The sequence below is a fragment of the Peromyscus leucopus genome, chromosome 5 (assembly GCF_004664715.2).
Source record: "Peromyscus leucopus breed LL Stock chromosome 5, UCI_PerLeu_2.1, whole genome shotgun sequence".
Lineage (NCBI taxonomy): Eukaryota > Metazoa > Chordata > Mammalia > Rodentia > Cricetidae > Peromyscus > Peromyscus leucopus.
In genome coordinates, this window is record NC_051067.1 from 1,957,666 (window position 1) to 1,973,582 (window position 15,917).

The 15,917-nt window shown below is 43.9% G+C and overlaps 1 protein-coding gene across 7 annotated transcripts in view; it reads right to left on the reverse strand.

Annotated features, from left to right (window-relative positions):
- Positions 1–15,917, reverse strand: part of LOC114708433 (aminopeptidase O (putative)) — a 311,317-nt gene that overhangs the window by 97,671 nt on the left and 197,729 nt on the right. For 3 of the 7 annotated variants that reach the window (XM_037205654.1, XM_037205655.1, XM_037205653.1), the window contains exons 8-10: positions 14,302–14,404; positions 13,675–13,782; positions 5,937–5,980 (exon numbers count right to left, since the gene is read on the reverse strand). In XM_037205654.1, coding sequence (XP_037061549.1) covers positions 5,937–5,980; positions 13,675–13,782; positions 14,302–14,404 — 255 coding nt within the window. The other 4 variants (XR_005091530.1, XM_037205657.1, XM_037205658.1 and 1 more) reach the window with 4 other exon arrangements.

Consider the following 15,917-nt stretch of genomic DNA (forward strand, 5'->3'; position numbering starts at 1 on the left):
CCATGACATGGAAGTGAACAGATACAAGCACATGCTTGTGGGAGGATTGGCTGCACACACCTGGATGTGCTTGCTGTGGTGAGGAGAAGCAGCGACTGTACCTGTTCATGGGCCTATCAGCTTGCTGGTGATTGAATGTGATGCTGCTATTGTTCTTGGCTCAAATTCTGCTGCTCCTTCCACAGCCCAGCACACAGTCACATCAGCTCTCACATGAAGCAAACAGCAGGCCTCAACAACTTGGAAAGCACAGGTACTAGACAGAGTTTGGAATGGAAATGTGCTTGTCCTGGAATATAACGTACATTCTACACAGGTTTTTAAACGCTGATAAGCCGTGCTTCTCAACCCCTTCTCTATACGTGGAAGCAAACTGTGTGTCCCAGAGCTTTCCATGGTATTACTCGTTTTCTTGATCAAAACAAGGCATCTGTGCTCAGACAGTTAATGAAGACTGCTGATGAGGCATGGCAAGTAAGTGCTCCCTGCTCCGTGGGGGAGGAAGAACAGGGGTCTAAACAAACACATGAACATGCACACACAAACACCATAATTGACGGCCAGGATTAATCAGTAACTGTGGCTGACACCAGAACCCGGGAGCCAAGGCTGCTGGACCAACTATTCCCTAGCAGGGCATAGCTTTTTCACAGGGGTTGGATGGTGCACCTGTCTGGATGGCCTCCTGAGTGCTTTACTTTGCCCTCATCTCCTTCCCCTCCATCCTGATTCTAGGGACAAGCAGCCGCCCACTGCACTTCAGAATGTGGCTTAGTGACCAAGAAAAGCCAGACTCATACCAGGTTCCTCTATTCAACGTCACAACTAATCAGCCATTTGTAACTGTGGCACTCCTCAAACAACCCATGGCTCTGTTCATTGCTTCAAAGCCCACTGCCATTGTACCCATTACTAAAATAACCCCAGTTCTCAAGATTTCTTGACTCAAATGCTCTAGTGGTTTCCAATGGACCTCCGGCTTCTAGCCCTCCCATCTCCCTTTCCTCCCCGCACAATGCCTTGCCAGAGACATTTCCCAAGGCTGCAGTAGGCTCTGCCTTCAGGTCTCATTTCAAGTTGAAGGCTGATGAGTCTGCTGTCTGCGCCTCCAGACCCAGAACCTCACAGAACCCTACATACATGGATTCTAATGCCCCGTGCTAGTGATTATAATGACCCATATTTTTGGTGGTTGGCTAGGATCTCTTTGGTATTGGATTTATTCTTCCCTGTCTCACAGAGTCCAGCCTAAAGCCTGCTATAGGAGATGCTCCACTGAGTGTTAATACATTGAGGCAAGACAACAGTGAGAGGCAGCATGACACTGAGGCACTAGCCACTGTGACTGGCAAAGCCTTGCCTGCTCAGCATGGCTCAAGTGCCTAACAGATGTGCCAAAGGATCAGTTTGCAACTGGGGCCAAAGATTAGAGGCTCCAGGGGGTAGATGTGCAGTCTTTGGAGGCCCACATAAAATTAGTACAATATGCTGCATAGGTAATAGAGCAAGCCATCTGTTTGAGTAGGCAAACTAGATTTTGAGATTAGTTAGCCAGCAAGAAAATGTTTAAGTTTGAAAATATACTTGGTGAGGTAGACTTGCTGTAGGCAGGAGATTACTTTAACATTTAAGGAGAATTCTTAATGAGATTTAAGCCTGCTAGTAAAGCATGATCCCACTGGGAAAGGTGCCCATCAAAGAGATGCAGTGAGTGGTTGGCAGCCACATAGGGCATCGATGCTGGCCTAATCTCCACAACTACAACAAATGTCTCTTTGTGGGTCCAGTTGTTGCCTCAGTAAATATCCACAACAATAAAATCCAGGCCTTCAGAGCCAGAGGGCTCAGGGCATCCAAATGAACTCCATACTGCATCACGGAGATTAAAAGTAAGACAGATGTCCCAAACTAAAAGTGTACTGTGCTGTCTCACTGGAAACTGCTCTGTCTCTTCCCTAAGAACTTTGCCCCAAAGGAATGCACTTTGATAACCAACAGAAGAGGCCATACACCACATCTATAAATTAATTTCTCTCTCTCCCTCCCTCCCCACTTATTCTGTTCTATGTCCTAAAAAAGGGCTTCTGTGCTCTATCAGAGAACCTGAGCTATTGTCCTGAGGGCAGGTATAAAAGAAAAGAACATTATTGGCACTGTAGTACAGCCGTCAGCCACATGCCTAGCATTGTGAGGCTGTGAGCTTAACATCCAGTTATGAGGGGAAATACGTAAACCTTCCAGGTTTATTCCTGAATAACAAATAACCACATCTGGGGTGATGTTTGCAGAAGAATCGCCACCTGTGCTGGGAGGTTTTATGTCAACTTGACACAAGCTAGAGTCATCTGAGAAGAGGAAACTTCAATTGAGAAAACGGTTCCTTAAGATCTGACTGCAGGCAAAACCTGTAAGGCATTTTCTTAGTGATTGATGTGGCAGGGCCCAGCCCATGGTGGGTGGTGCCATCCCTGGGCTGCTGGTCCTCGGTTCTATTAGAAAGCAGGCTGAGCAAGCCAGTCATCAACACCCTTCCATGGCTTCTGCATTAGCTCCTGACTCCAGGTTCCTGCCCTGTTTGAGTTCCCGTCCTGACTTCCTTCAATGATGAACAGTGATGTGGAAGTGTGAGTCAAATAAACCTTTTCCTCCCCAAGTGGTTTAGTCATGGTGTTTTATCACAGCAATGATAACTCACTTTACTTAGGATACCATCACAATATATCTACTTAAACAAACAAACAAATAACAACAAAATCAGGATGCTAAGCTGAAACATTCAAGGATCTTCCACACAAGGCTGTTCCTCAGCGCAGCCTCCTGACAAGCTGATTGTCTTGCCAAGTCACTGAAGCTGCAGGCCATCTTTGTGAATGAGCGCAGAAGGGCAGGAGTCAAGGAATCTATCAAGTACATGGACTTTGCATGATGTACAGATTAGCTTCATATTTGTATGTTTCTGCTCTATTTAAAAAAAATAGTGTTTGTTCAGTAAGATGGCTTCATGGGTAAAGGTTCTGACTGTGCTAGCCTGATGATCTGAGTTCAATCCCTGGAACTCACATTAAAGGTGGAAGGAAGATAATCCACTCCACAAAGTTGTTCTCAGACCACATCTGTGCTATGGGATGGTCCTTCTGCACACTGTGAATATGATTTTATCTCACCGGTTGATAATAAAAGTTGTTATTATGGTCTATGGCAAGACAGGATAAAGTTAGGCGGAAGAATCAAACTGGGACTCAGATGCAAGGAGCTGCCCAAGAAGCAGGATGCTGGAGGACTGGTAAGCCATGGACCACATGGCAATAAATAAATGAATAGGAATGGGTTAATTTAAATGTAAGAGCTAGTTAATAATAAGCCTGAGCCATCAGTCAAACATTTATAATTAATATAAGCCTTTATGTGATCATTTGGGAAGTGGCTGCTGGGTATTTGGGGGTTGCCGGTGGGACAGAAACTCCCCTCCGATTACACACATGCACCTTTCTACATATACCTGCACATAGAAATAAATCAGTATCAGGATTTAGTTCAGTGGCAGAGTGCTTGGTTAACAAGTATGAACCCCTGTACTGAAAAGAAAGGCCACTACAGAGCCAGGACTGACAGCAAGGCTTCTACCTGCTGAAGGAAGGACGGAAGGTGGGAGACAGGGATGTTTCAACGGGGAAAATCCAGTATGCAGAAAAGCTTTCATGTCTTCACAGCATGTCATCTTCTGCACTTAGCCTGGTGGCACTAATGCCTCAGCCTTGAGACATCTAAGTTAGACTGCTTATCAGACAGACTCAGCAACATGCAAGTGGCTGGCTTTGCATGAATCTAAGATAATATCTGTGTCAAAGAATTCATGTCCACACTTGGAAATGTTTACATGCTTTAAAAACACAGCTAAGCCTTCATGCCAGAGAAAGAAAAGTAATGTCAGCCCATCAACAAAGAAACACTTAAATTGCTCAAGAAGTTCCTCTTTAATGTCTGGATGTCAGTTTTGCTAATAGAAATTATGCTTTCAGATGTTTATGTTTAGGAGTTAGGACAGGGCATTAGAAGACCCACGGTGGAGGAATCTGGATCTGTAACAAAGGCTTTGGCTTTCTTGAATAGTCCTGTGAGACCAGGTCCCTGCAAATGACCACATCCAACCGTAAGTGTCAGGAAGTTTGCACTGAGCACGGAAATGAGAAAGTCTCGGGATGGAGCCAGTCCCTGTGGGCTCACACACTGAGAAAAAAGCTACTTAACTTCTGGAAGCTCAACTCTGGAGTCAGACTGCCACATGGGGCCCCAAGGTCATATCTGTTTTCCTCTGTTGTTTCCTTGGTCAAACTGGGGTTTGACTGTCTGATAAGCAGTCTAACTTAGATGTCTCAAGGCTGAGGCATTAGTGCCACCAGGCTAAGTGCAGAAGATGACATACAAAAGAGTATGTCAAAACAGGCTAAGTGCAGAAGATCACATACAAAAGAGTATGTCAAAACAGGCTAAGTGCAGAAGATCACATACAAAAGAGTATGTCAAAACAGGCTAAGTGCAGAAGATCACATACAAAAGAGTATGTCAAAACAGGCTAAGTGCAGAAGATCACATACAAAAGAGTATTGTTCACCCAGGATGCTGCTCAGTTGGGTGAGTGCTTGTCTAGCATGCATGCGAGTTTGATCCATGGCATCACAGAAATTAGTCGTGGTGATGCACACCTGTATTTCGAGTGCTCAGGAGGTAGAAGCAGGAGGTTCAGAAGTTCAAAGCCACCCTCAGTTACATAGTGAGTTTGAGGTTAGCCTGCCATACATGAGACCCCAAGTGAGAGTGCTGTTCCAAAGATTGAGTGCCATAATAATCAATGTTGTTTTCTAATTATCTCCCTGATGGTGATTACAAGAACATTGAAGTCAGAGCTGATGACGATGCACATAGCTACTGTGTGCATTGCCGTGCACAGGACATGGATATGTTTTAATGGGCAAACCAACTGTCAACTGAGCTAAACATGGATATCAGCCTTTTAACTCCTGCTAAAACACCGTCCACAAGGGTTCAAATGACTTCCTCCAAATTTTGGAATTAGAAGGAATGGTGGTTAGTTTTAACTGCCAGCTCTACACAGTCTAGAACCACTGAGGAAGACAGTCTCAATGAGTGAGTGTCTACATCAGGTTGGACTGTGGGCATGTCTATAGGAGGCTGTTTCGACTGCCTTGATTGATGTGAGATAAGTTGGCTTGAAAGTAGGTGGCAGCATTACCTGGTTTGGGGCCCTAGATAGTGTAAAAAAGGCTAGCTGGATACTAAGCATAATGTTTAACATTCTTTCTGCCCTTGACTATGGATGTAATGTGACCAGCTGCTTGAAGCTCCCGCTGTCTTGGCTTTGCCACAATGACAGACTATAACTTGGAATTGTGACTGAAATTGATCCATTCTCCCAAGTCACTTTTCGTCAGGTATTTTATAAGACTAGGACAGGAGGTAGCAAAGCTGGCATGCCACCCCAGGCTCTTACTGCACCTCTGTGCCTCAGTTAAACAGTATGTCCTTATATAAAACCACACTGACTAGAGCCACCTCAACTTGTTCTCCTCTGTTATTTTATTTATCTACTTACTGTTTTAAGAAGTAGGTGGTCTAGGGTAGTAGTCCCTGACCTTCTCATAACAGCAAGCACTCCACTGTGGAGCCCTTTCCTCCAATCTTAGCCAGAGTGCTCTTGGCTAGCTTCCTTTTCCACATTTAAGGGTCCTGGGCTGTGCATGTTGCCCTGACTCCAGCCTGTGTTCTGGTCAAGCTATGACTCCACAAGCTGCACTGGGTTCCTGTACACAGAGAGGAAATCTTAACTGTCTTAAGTTGTAGCAACAGGTCAAACAATGGCAGGATCTTTTCAACATTAAAAGTGAAATGGGGCTCTTAATTCCTGTACTGGTCCTCACCTTTTGTCTTCTGGAATGTTCTCCAATAGCATTTGAAGGAAATCCTGAAATAAGAAGAAAGCAAACCATGAAAGCTGTCCACCAGTGACCCCAACCATGCCAGCAACCAAGCATAAACTGTTCAATGCACCTAGGGTCTGATCACACATAAAAGAACTGCCCCCTTACTTTCTCATGCGCTCGCCATGAAGTCTCCCTCAACGCCTAGAGGTACACAGCTCACCTGCCATTCACATGCAGTGCTCTAGAAAGAGGCCAAACTCAACAGGGCAAGAACCAGCTGAACTACAAAGATGGTCCCAGTCTGAGACTCAGTCCCTTCTCCTCTCCTGTGTCTGTGCAGTCACAGGACATCTATGGATGTGTGACAGTACCATGTCACGACTTACACCTTTTTCCCAAGCCACTTTCTTTTATTGTGGAAAATTTCAAATAAAAGCAAAGTAGAATAATTAACCACCCTGTTCAAATTACCCGAGCTAACCTGCCTTGTCCTATCCATTTTTCTCCCTTTTGAACTATTAAGAAATCCTGAATATTATATAATGTTATCCATAAATGCGTGGTAAACCTCTCTAAAATAAAAGGACTCTGTCAGGAATAACCACAATATTACGGACCTAAAAGTTCAAATATGAACGCTTGCTCGTATTTAGTTTATATTTTTACCGTGGCCACCTTTCCCACCCATCTCTGGGATCCTCACCTGGTCTTCCCCAGTGTGTCAGACATAGGCCACGTAGTTGAACTGGGAGGATAAACACACTAAGAGTGATTGTTTACTTAAAGTTCAGACTTAACTGGGCTTTTCTGCTCTGTCTTTTTATTTGCTGAATGCAAACTCCAGCATAAGCTTCTCACCATCTGAATGTCAGATGGGTTGGAGGACACAAAAGAAGAGAAAAAGCAAGCACGAAGCGTAACATTTTTGCTATTAATGACATTAAACAACAAATAGGATCTTTATCTGGAGGGTTTTTTCTTGTTTTCACTTTTACTTTTTTTTATGCATAGGATCTTTTGCTATGTCAACATTACACGATTTCCTTTTAAACAGTAACGAACACAATTTTGTTTCTTGTTTTTCTAAGTTTGTATAGTCACTTTTGTTTTTGAGACAGTTTCTCCATTTGTAGCCCATGCTGATCCTCCAGATCAGCCTCCTGATGGCTGGGACCACATATAGATGTGAGCCACAACACCTGGCTATCCTTGAAGATTTAACAAAGAGAAAATAAACTTTTAAGGCACGTGTGATAGCCCATGCCTGTGATCCTAGTACTCAGGAGGCAGAGGCAAGAGAATCGATTGGAGCTTGAGGTTAGCCATGTGAATCCCTGCTTTAAAAACAGTACAGCGCTCATATATGAAATTCACAAAAATAAATACATTAAAAAGGTTAAAAAGCGGTCTTTCAGCCCACGCCAGCACACACTACCAGAGCAGGGGATGGGAGGAGCAGTCCAGACCTTTGCAACACAGCAGGTCTGACGGCAAAGGTAAGTGAATGCAGAGCGGCATGCATGGCAAGGTTCTCCTTTTCCATCACCACACTGAGTCCAGCCATCACTGAATGAGCAAAGCCAGCCTGCGGGCTTATGGGGGGCTGTCTTTCCAGAGGTGAAGAAGGTTCCTCAATAAAAGAACTAATGAAAGACCTCTCACACCACTGTGACTAAAATCCCTCACACAGACAACTTAATAGAGGAGAGGCTTGCTGTGGCTCATAATTTTTGAGGCCTCGTACAGCATGGTGGCTGGAGGACTGCAACTGTGGTGGCTTGCTCACACGGTACAGAGGAGGAGGCAGGAAGCAGGGGCTGGAGCCAGAACAGCTATGGAATGCAAGGCCCACGCCTCTCAGGAGCCTACTTCAGACAGCTAGGTCCTGACTTGTAAGGGTTCCACAACCTCCCCAAACATCGCCACCACTTGGAGACCAATGGATGCAGTGAAATGGTGTTGGGAGGCGGCTGCCCTGGACTGTTTACTGCCTCACGAATGTACCTACAGTGGACATACAGAAAAACCTGCTCAAGAAAAACAATACTGGTATTTAGAATGTGAGGAATTATTTTTCCCTTGAGGTTCTTTTGTGTGGGGTGAGGGCTACGCATTTGTGAATGTGTAGACTGGAAGCCAGCCTTGGATACCATTCCTCAGTCTCCCCTCCTGCGATTACAGGAGGTGGCCGGCTCTTATGCACGGGTCCTGGGGACAAGCCTGGTCCTCATGCTTGCACAGACAGTACTTGACGCCGCCCGAGCCTTGCCTGAGGCCCTAAGGTCATCATTTCTATTATTTTAAAAATTACTGGGACTAAGGAAATAGGCTAGTAGTGAGGTATTCACCTATTATTAAACAATATTTTGTAAAATGGTGCATTAAAAATTTATTTATCATGATCTAATTAATAGATCTCTTTGTAAATCACTGTATTAGTGGATCACTGACGTATTGACAAGATTTTGATTTTTTGATTCTTAAAAATCCAAGAACTGTAACTATGTAATTATAACTCTAATTATAACTTCTTACTAATTTTACCCATTATGTCTATATAGTACCTACAAACTTATCTCCTATTTTCCTAGTAATTTATGCTCAATTATGTGGGGGGGGGAGATGGCATTAACTTAATAACAAGGGGGAAGAATTTAATTGCTTGAGAAGCAGGAAATTCGGAGTTAACCTTAATTCTACCCTTTCACATTTTCAAGTTACAACTAGCTTCACAGCCCCTCCCCTTCTGATAGGAGAATAAGCACAGAGATCTGGATATGGGGCAGTGAAGAAGGTCCCTATGAAAACCTCCCCCTCCTCCTTTTTATTTTAAAAAGATGGTGTCCTGACTCCTAGTCAGTTACTATTCTGGAGCATCTGTCGATTCCTACCTCCAAGCTTAGATTGGCAGGCAGCTAGCTGGAGGCTTCCAACCAATGCCTGATATTACACAGACCAACCACACTGGGCATCTCCAAGATGTCCCCCGAGATTTGTGATGCACTTTCTACACTGTCTTGTGCTCCATCCAATTTGAGATGCTTGTTTCTGAAGTCTCTTAAGCATCTATGAGGAGAATGGATTCAGTTGGTTCTTCTTACTCCTATTAGAGACTCAAATCTAACCACACAGCACTAGTTTTCCTGCTTCCTCTTGTAGGCTGCCGTTGCCCTGGGTAGACTTGTGAGAGCAGTCCTTTATAACCACTGCCTGCTGAACCAGAATGAGTGTGTCCTCAGGAAGCTGTCTTCCCTCACCATCTCCTCCTTTCTCCTCACTGTGTTCAGAGTGCTGAGAAGGAAGTTGACATTACAATTGGACAAGGAGAGCTCCTGCCAACACCAGGGGTCCCAATGTGCCGTTTTTTGTAGTATGCCTGAAACAGATGGAAACCAAAGGGAAAAACAAAGGTATTGTTGGAGAGGAGCTTTACCTGGAACCTGGAGGGGCAAGAAGCCCCCACCTAGCAAGGGACAGTCCTCCAGGCTGCACTGTCAGCTCCTACTGTCCTAATAAACTGCATGCTAATCAGATCAGTCCCAGACCACTTCTTTTAACACCTAACAACACTAAATTAGCCATTACACCTTTAAAAAACCAAACTACCAATTCTGTCCAGTGGTTAATCTGGCAATTAATTTTTGGATCTAGTGAAAATATTCACTAAAATGTAGGTGCATGTAGATTCTACCAGATCAACCACCTTTGGCTTAAGAATGACACAGGACTAGTGGTTTCTATAAGGAGTTTAGGATTAATCACTGTGGCCATGGCCTGGAAGGAAGAAAAGACAACGGTATAGGAAGGCTGACAATACTGAAATACTGCACAAGGAAAGGGATGATGAAGCTGAGCAAACTGTAACAAAGTATCAGGGTAAATGAAAACACAATTCATACCAATTATTTTTTTTAAAAAAAAGCAAAAGCATGCCCAACAGCTTCCAAATAAGGATGGCACAAACTCTAAAGCAAGGAGCTAGGGAAAGGAAAGGCGATTCTGCCAGATTCTAGGGAACATGCCACACCGCCCCCACTCTCAGTCTTAGAAGTTGGGGAGCTGAATTGCCCAAACCTCACAAATTCTTAAACACCTACACATTTGCAAAGAGATGGGGATGTAACATTCTTCTTTCCTAGCTCTGGAGGGCCTGGAGCACTTGCTGGAGAGATGCACAAGGGTGGGAATAAGCCACTGAGGACAGCTGGGTGCTCAGACGCTGCCCTTATCTGGACAGGCAACGTAGACACTGTAAGTCCAAGGGTCAGGAGAACCTGGGGAGGGGCAGTTAGCAACGTTTCAAGAGGGCAGGGTCAAATCCTTCCAACAAAGGCTCAATGGAACTGCTGCAGCACTAGGCCACATCTCCACCCATAATATCCACCTGTTAGACACAGCTTAGAGGGGCTGGAAAAACAAGCCTTAGGTGAGCTGGGAAAGGAATCAAAGACAAAGTTCCAGCACACATGAGATTAAATAAAAGGTCAGAGCAGTGCTATCCACGCTGAGAGTGAAGCATCAGTGAGAATGAACACAAACCATGTGAAGAGAGGAGCAGAGAGAAGCTAAGAGAAACAGAACTCATGCTGAAAAAAAAAATAACCCAAGGAGCAGAGAACAATCCCCTCACAATGTTTTATATTAGCAAAACCAACAAAACTAGCAACAATAACCAAAAATTAAAGGCTAAAGATGACAAGACAACAAAATGAAAAGAAAAGATTCTAATTCCAGGAAAGAAAACTAAGTACCATAACAACACCATTTCAGGAATATCAATCTGTAAAGAGCAAAGCAAAGAACACTGAAGAAAATGATATTAAGTGATAGGCTTGCAGATCAGAAGATCAAGGTCATCTCCATCCCATTAGGAGTTTGAAGCTAGCCTGGGCTAACTGAGACTGTCTTGAAAGAAAAAGGAAAAAAGGCTATTTAATAATAAAGAGCTGCCTGAGAAAAAATGGGATGAAGACAAGAAAGAGGAAAGTAATTATCTAATAACGTATGTACACCAGACAAAGAAGACGTAACAGGGAACTAGAACCTTACAAGGGGAAAAAGCATATGAGCAAAGATGTAGTTGAAGTCAAGCATGGTGATACAGGCCTGTATTTCCAGGAGGCGGAGGCAGGAGGATCACAAATTCAACACTAGCCTGGGCTACACAGCAAGATCCTTGTCTCAAAACATAAGACAAAACAAAGCATACTTTAGTCAGGCAGTGGTGCAGCACACCTTTAATCCCAGCACTCTGGAGGCAGAGGCAGGCAGATCTCAGTCATTTCGAGCCAGCCTAGGTTACAGAGCGAGTTCCAGGACGGTCAGAGCTACATAGAGAAACCCTGTCTTGAAAAACCAAACAACAAAACAAAAACAAGACAAAGCATATTTAAGACAATTGCACTTAGAATCTAAGACTTAAAAAGTACAGTGTTTTCCAGGGAGAAGGAATAACGCAGAATCATGCATGCCAGGGCCAGTGAGACGGCTCCCCAGGTTGAAGAAGCTTGTGGCCAAACCTTAGGACCTGAGTTTGATACCCAAACCCTGCACAGTGGAAGGAGAGAACAGACTCCCACAATAGTCCACTGTACTCCACATTTGTACCAGGCAACACCCAAACACACATACACACACTCCCTCTCTCTCCCCCAGTGTGAAACAATTCTTTGAAATAATCATGTATACTCACTTAGTTTTAGTTAAATCACTGAACTCAAAGATAAAAATCTCTTCTGCCATCTACATGATATAAACAGGGAAAAGCAGGCAACTTTCAAAAATTTCACAGCAGTGATTGGTCTAAAAGGCGGTTGAGCAACATCTATCAAGTTCCAAGGAATGAATACGTGGCCCAGGAATATTTAAACCTAGCTCTTTTGTGATTTAAACACAGACAGCAGACATGCATTCCCAAGCAGTAAGAACTCAGAAACCACACAACCCGGGAAGCTGCAACTTGAACATCAATTTGAAAATGAAATTGAGCCAACAAAGAGCTAGATCAAAATAAAATATTCATGAATCTAGAAGCATGGTTAAGTGGTGGCAATACTAAAATCCTTTATGTTGGCAAAGCAGACCTCAGTAATGTAACAGTAACAACTAAAATGTGCGGACTGGGGGATAACAGAAGCACAGTATTGCCTATTTCCTCTTTAAAAACAAACAAACCAACCGAAACATTGTTTCTGTTTTTGGCTTTTGAGACAGGTCTCATTCTGGCCTTGGCTAGCCTGGAACTTGCTTTGTAACCAGGCTGGATTGAAACTCAAGAGATTAGGCAGTGTACCTCCTCTTCCCCAGGAACAAGCCTGATGGGAAATCACACTTGGAATCACAGCACCATATCTGTGACGATGCTTCTTATCAGAATTATCTAGCAAAAGCTCTCTCTCACACTATTGTGAACTCAGAATGTTCACTTCGGTTTCCTTTCTCACTAAACTTGGGTAAATGAAATCTTAAAAGCACATACAAGCCAGGAGGCAGGAGGATTAGAGAGAGTCAAGGCTAGCCTGAGCTACAGAATAAAACCTTGTCTCAAAAGAACAAACAAAGCAAAATAAAACAACAACAACAAGAAAATGCAGAAATCGACAAAAGTTGACAAGCACACAGGGAAATCAGTGAGAATGTAAAGGCAGGCAATCCTGCAGAGCATTTTTATCAAAGAATTAACCTTATCATGGCTGGGAAGCTGTCTCAGTTGGCAAAGAACATGCCACAGAAGCATGAGGACCTGAGTTCAGATCTCCAAGTACCCGCATAAAAGCCAGTGTAGAGAGATGGAATGTTACAGAGATACACGCTTGCTGCTGGGACAGAAAAATGAGTGGGGCTCAACCCTACCAAGCTGTACATTACAATGTCAAATTTTATTTTACATATACTTTAACATAAAATTTGAGCAAGATGTAAATTTTCAAAAGGCATGTAGGTCCCTGAGCTGGCTCAGTAAGTAGGTAATGGCACTTGATGCTTAAGCCTTATGACTCAAGTTCAATCCTGAGACCCACATGGGAAAAGGAGAGAACATGTTGCCCTCTGACCTAAACACACACACACACACACACACCAAACAAATGAAGCAATGAAAGAATGCTATTCAACAGTGTAAAATGGCAAAAGCACTTAAGTCAAAGGGTTTTTGCTGCTGTTTTGGGCATTGTGTGTGTGTGTGTGTGTGTGTGTGTGTGTGTGTGTGTGTGTGTAAGTGAGCATGCCTGCATGTGCGGAGGTCATAGTGTTTGGTGTCCTCCTGTGACACTGTCATCCTTGTTCCCTGGAGATGGGGTTTCCTCCTGAACCCAGGTTCCGTTTTTCTCTTCTGGACTTGTGGCCAATAGACCCCTGTGGCCCCTCGGTGCATGTGGGGTGCTGGGAACTGAATTCTAGCTTTCATGCTTGCACAGTAAGTACTCTGAGTTGCTAGGCAGGGTGACTCTGAGGTGGCAGCATCAGAAGGAGAGAAGCCTGCCCAGATGCCTCCAGCAGGACTGTTTGGTTTTATAAGCCCACTTAATATGCAGCTGCTCATATGGTGATGAACAGCTGGAGGCTACAACAAGTTCCTATACTGCCAGGGGCTCACCTTCCCCAATCATACATCACTAACTTCTTTCTCCCGGTATATATGACTGTAACTTCTCTACTTTCCAGTGCTGACATAATCTAATCCCCATAGGCTGCAGCCTCCCCAGTTGTGTGCAGTGAGTTTACCACCGTCAATTACCTGTGAAAGAATCAACTGCCCATGAAACAGGTGTACAAATTTCCTTAAAAATGAAAAATAAGTTTCCTTTCCAAGTGTTCTTGCTAGGAATCGAAGAAGGAAGTAGCCCTGGTAGAAGAAAGAGGAAAGATAGACAATAAGTTGGCATCAGGGTTCATCACAAAGTTGCTTACATTAGTATGATGTACTAGTGCATCCAGGACATGCTGCCTTCTCTGGCTCAGGTGCTTTTCATAGTCTGACCAGGGAGGCTGGGCTTGGAAATGCAGGGTGAACTTCAGAGACCTCAACAACTTTGTTAATGTCATCAGCACCTCTACTTGAACTCTGCAAGAGAGGAGAGGCCCAGAGCTTTCACACACCAGGTCCAGAGGTGCCTTCTGTTCTGGCCTCTACTCATCTGCAGCAGGAAATGGGACTTGCTTAGGTGAAGTTCTTCTGAACATGGCCTTGTTCAGAGGCCTCTAGAGTATTGGTTTGTGAGGACTGAGTCTAGGCTCACCGAGATGCCATTACAGAGGCAGAGACCCTTTCCTTTGCCTCGGCCTTGTTACTCCCCTTGTTCAGCTCTCTGGCCTCAGGAGGGCCATCCTGTAACAAATGGCAGTAGCCATCAGGCATACTTACCTTTAAGTAATGAACCTGCATGAATCCCTTCTCTGGGTTGAGTCCATGCTTGACAACAGATGCACCTGAAGCACTCACATGGCCAGTCTCCTCTTTGTTGGGTCTAAAACGACATAGTGGTCACTTGTCTAAGTATAGTACATTCATACCCAACCGGACTACTACCTCTCATCTCTTATTTTCAAACTTGAGCAGCTGTGCCTTCCTTCAAGGTCAGTAGTTCCAGGTATAATTGAAAACAGTTTACATTACAAAGTCACATACTCAGCATGAAGGATTCATACTCAGTCTGGCAAACTGAGGTTGGTTATTGGCAATATTTTATGGCACCTTATCCAAGATGAAAGCCTGCCAGTCCCTCCAGGAATCTTAAGCTCCAATGTGAATTATTTATCAGTGTAAACCCTTTCTTGGTGAGGAAGCTGGGCTGCAAGAAATATGTAGCTCACTTGGTAAAGTTGTGAGTGTGTGTATGTGTGTGTGTGTGTGTGTGTGTGTGTGTGTGTGTGTGTGTATGTTCATTAATTATAGAGAGCCCTAGTGTTCCTATTTCAGAATCTACATTTAATAATTAAGTCACCTTTAGGACATACCTGCATCCTGAACCCACTTGAGAAGCACAAAAGCACAGGAAAGGTCCCAAGAAGCTCTTGTTTGGGGCACAGCATTTGTGATGACACATTTATTTCATAAATGAGTCTGTACCCAGGGTGTGACGCTTTGCTGTGAGCTTGTGGTGTCGTGTAGATTAAACCAGCGTCTCGTTATCCAACAGGGCACTTTCCACCATGTGCTCAGCTTTAAGTCTTAAAAAAAATTTTTTTTTAACTTCCGTTTCCTAAAATGTAATAGATTCTTTGAGGCTCTTCACACAGTGAAGCCTCAAAAACAGCGAAGATCAAAATAAGTGACAGAGGGTATGCCTAGCTTTCAGGGCCTCCTGGACAAACACAGAAGAATGTGTTAATGCCAGGTGAGGGGAGAAGCGACAAGAGAGCCAGCACAGACAGGCGAGGTTTCACTTGTAAAGGTGGAGAAGCCGAGTGCCAGGTACCGAAATCTGAGCAAGATGGTTGATTATCAACCTTTCTTCTTTGTCTTCTTTTGTGACTGCTCAGGGGGATGCACCTCCACATCCAACTTAACCTTTCTTCCTATTATCTATTACCCACTAAAGGTTGCAGAAGCTCTCTAACCTTCAATTTATTAACTAGCAAAATGGAAGTAATTCTACTTATATCTCTAGGTCCTATGCAAACCTCTCAAAACGGGTGATGAATATAAATATATAAATAATTACTTCTTCAATGTGATAAGATATTAAGTGTTTTACAAAAAGAATCCCTTATAAGTCTTAGTGGAATATCCCAGAGCATAGTTCTAGCAGACACAAGGCTCAGAACTAGCAGGTCTCTGAAGCAAAGGCAGCAAGGATGAACAGCCGTGGGAGCTGACTCCAGAGTTTCCATTTGTCTCCTGTATCCCTGGATGACTTACAAGAACACACTCTAGACTCACCTGCCCCTTTTGTCTTCGTGAGTCCACTGACACCCATCAGCTCAGGCCTCGGTTCTCGAGTCCTTCTTAAGACCAGGTGACTGACTGACTGAATGAGG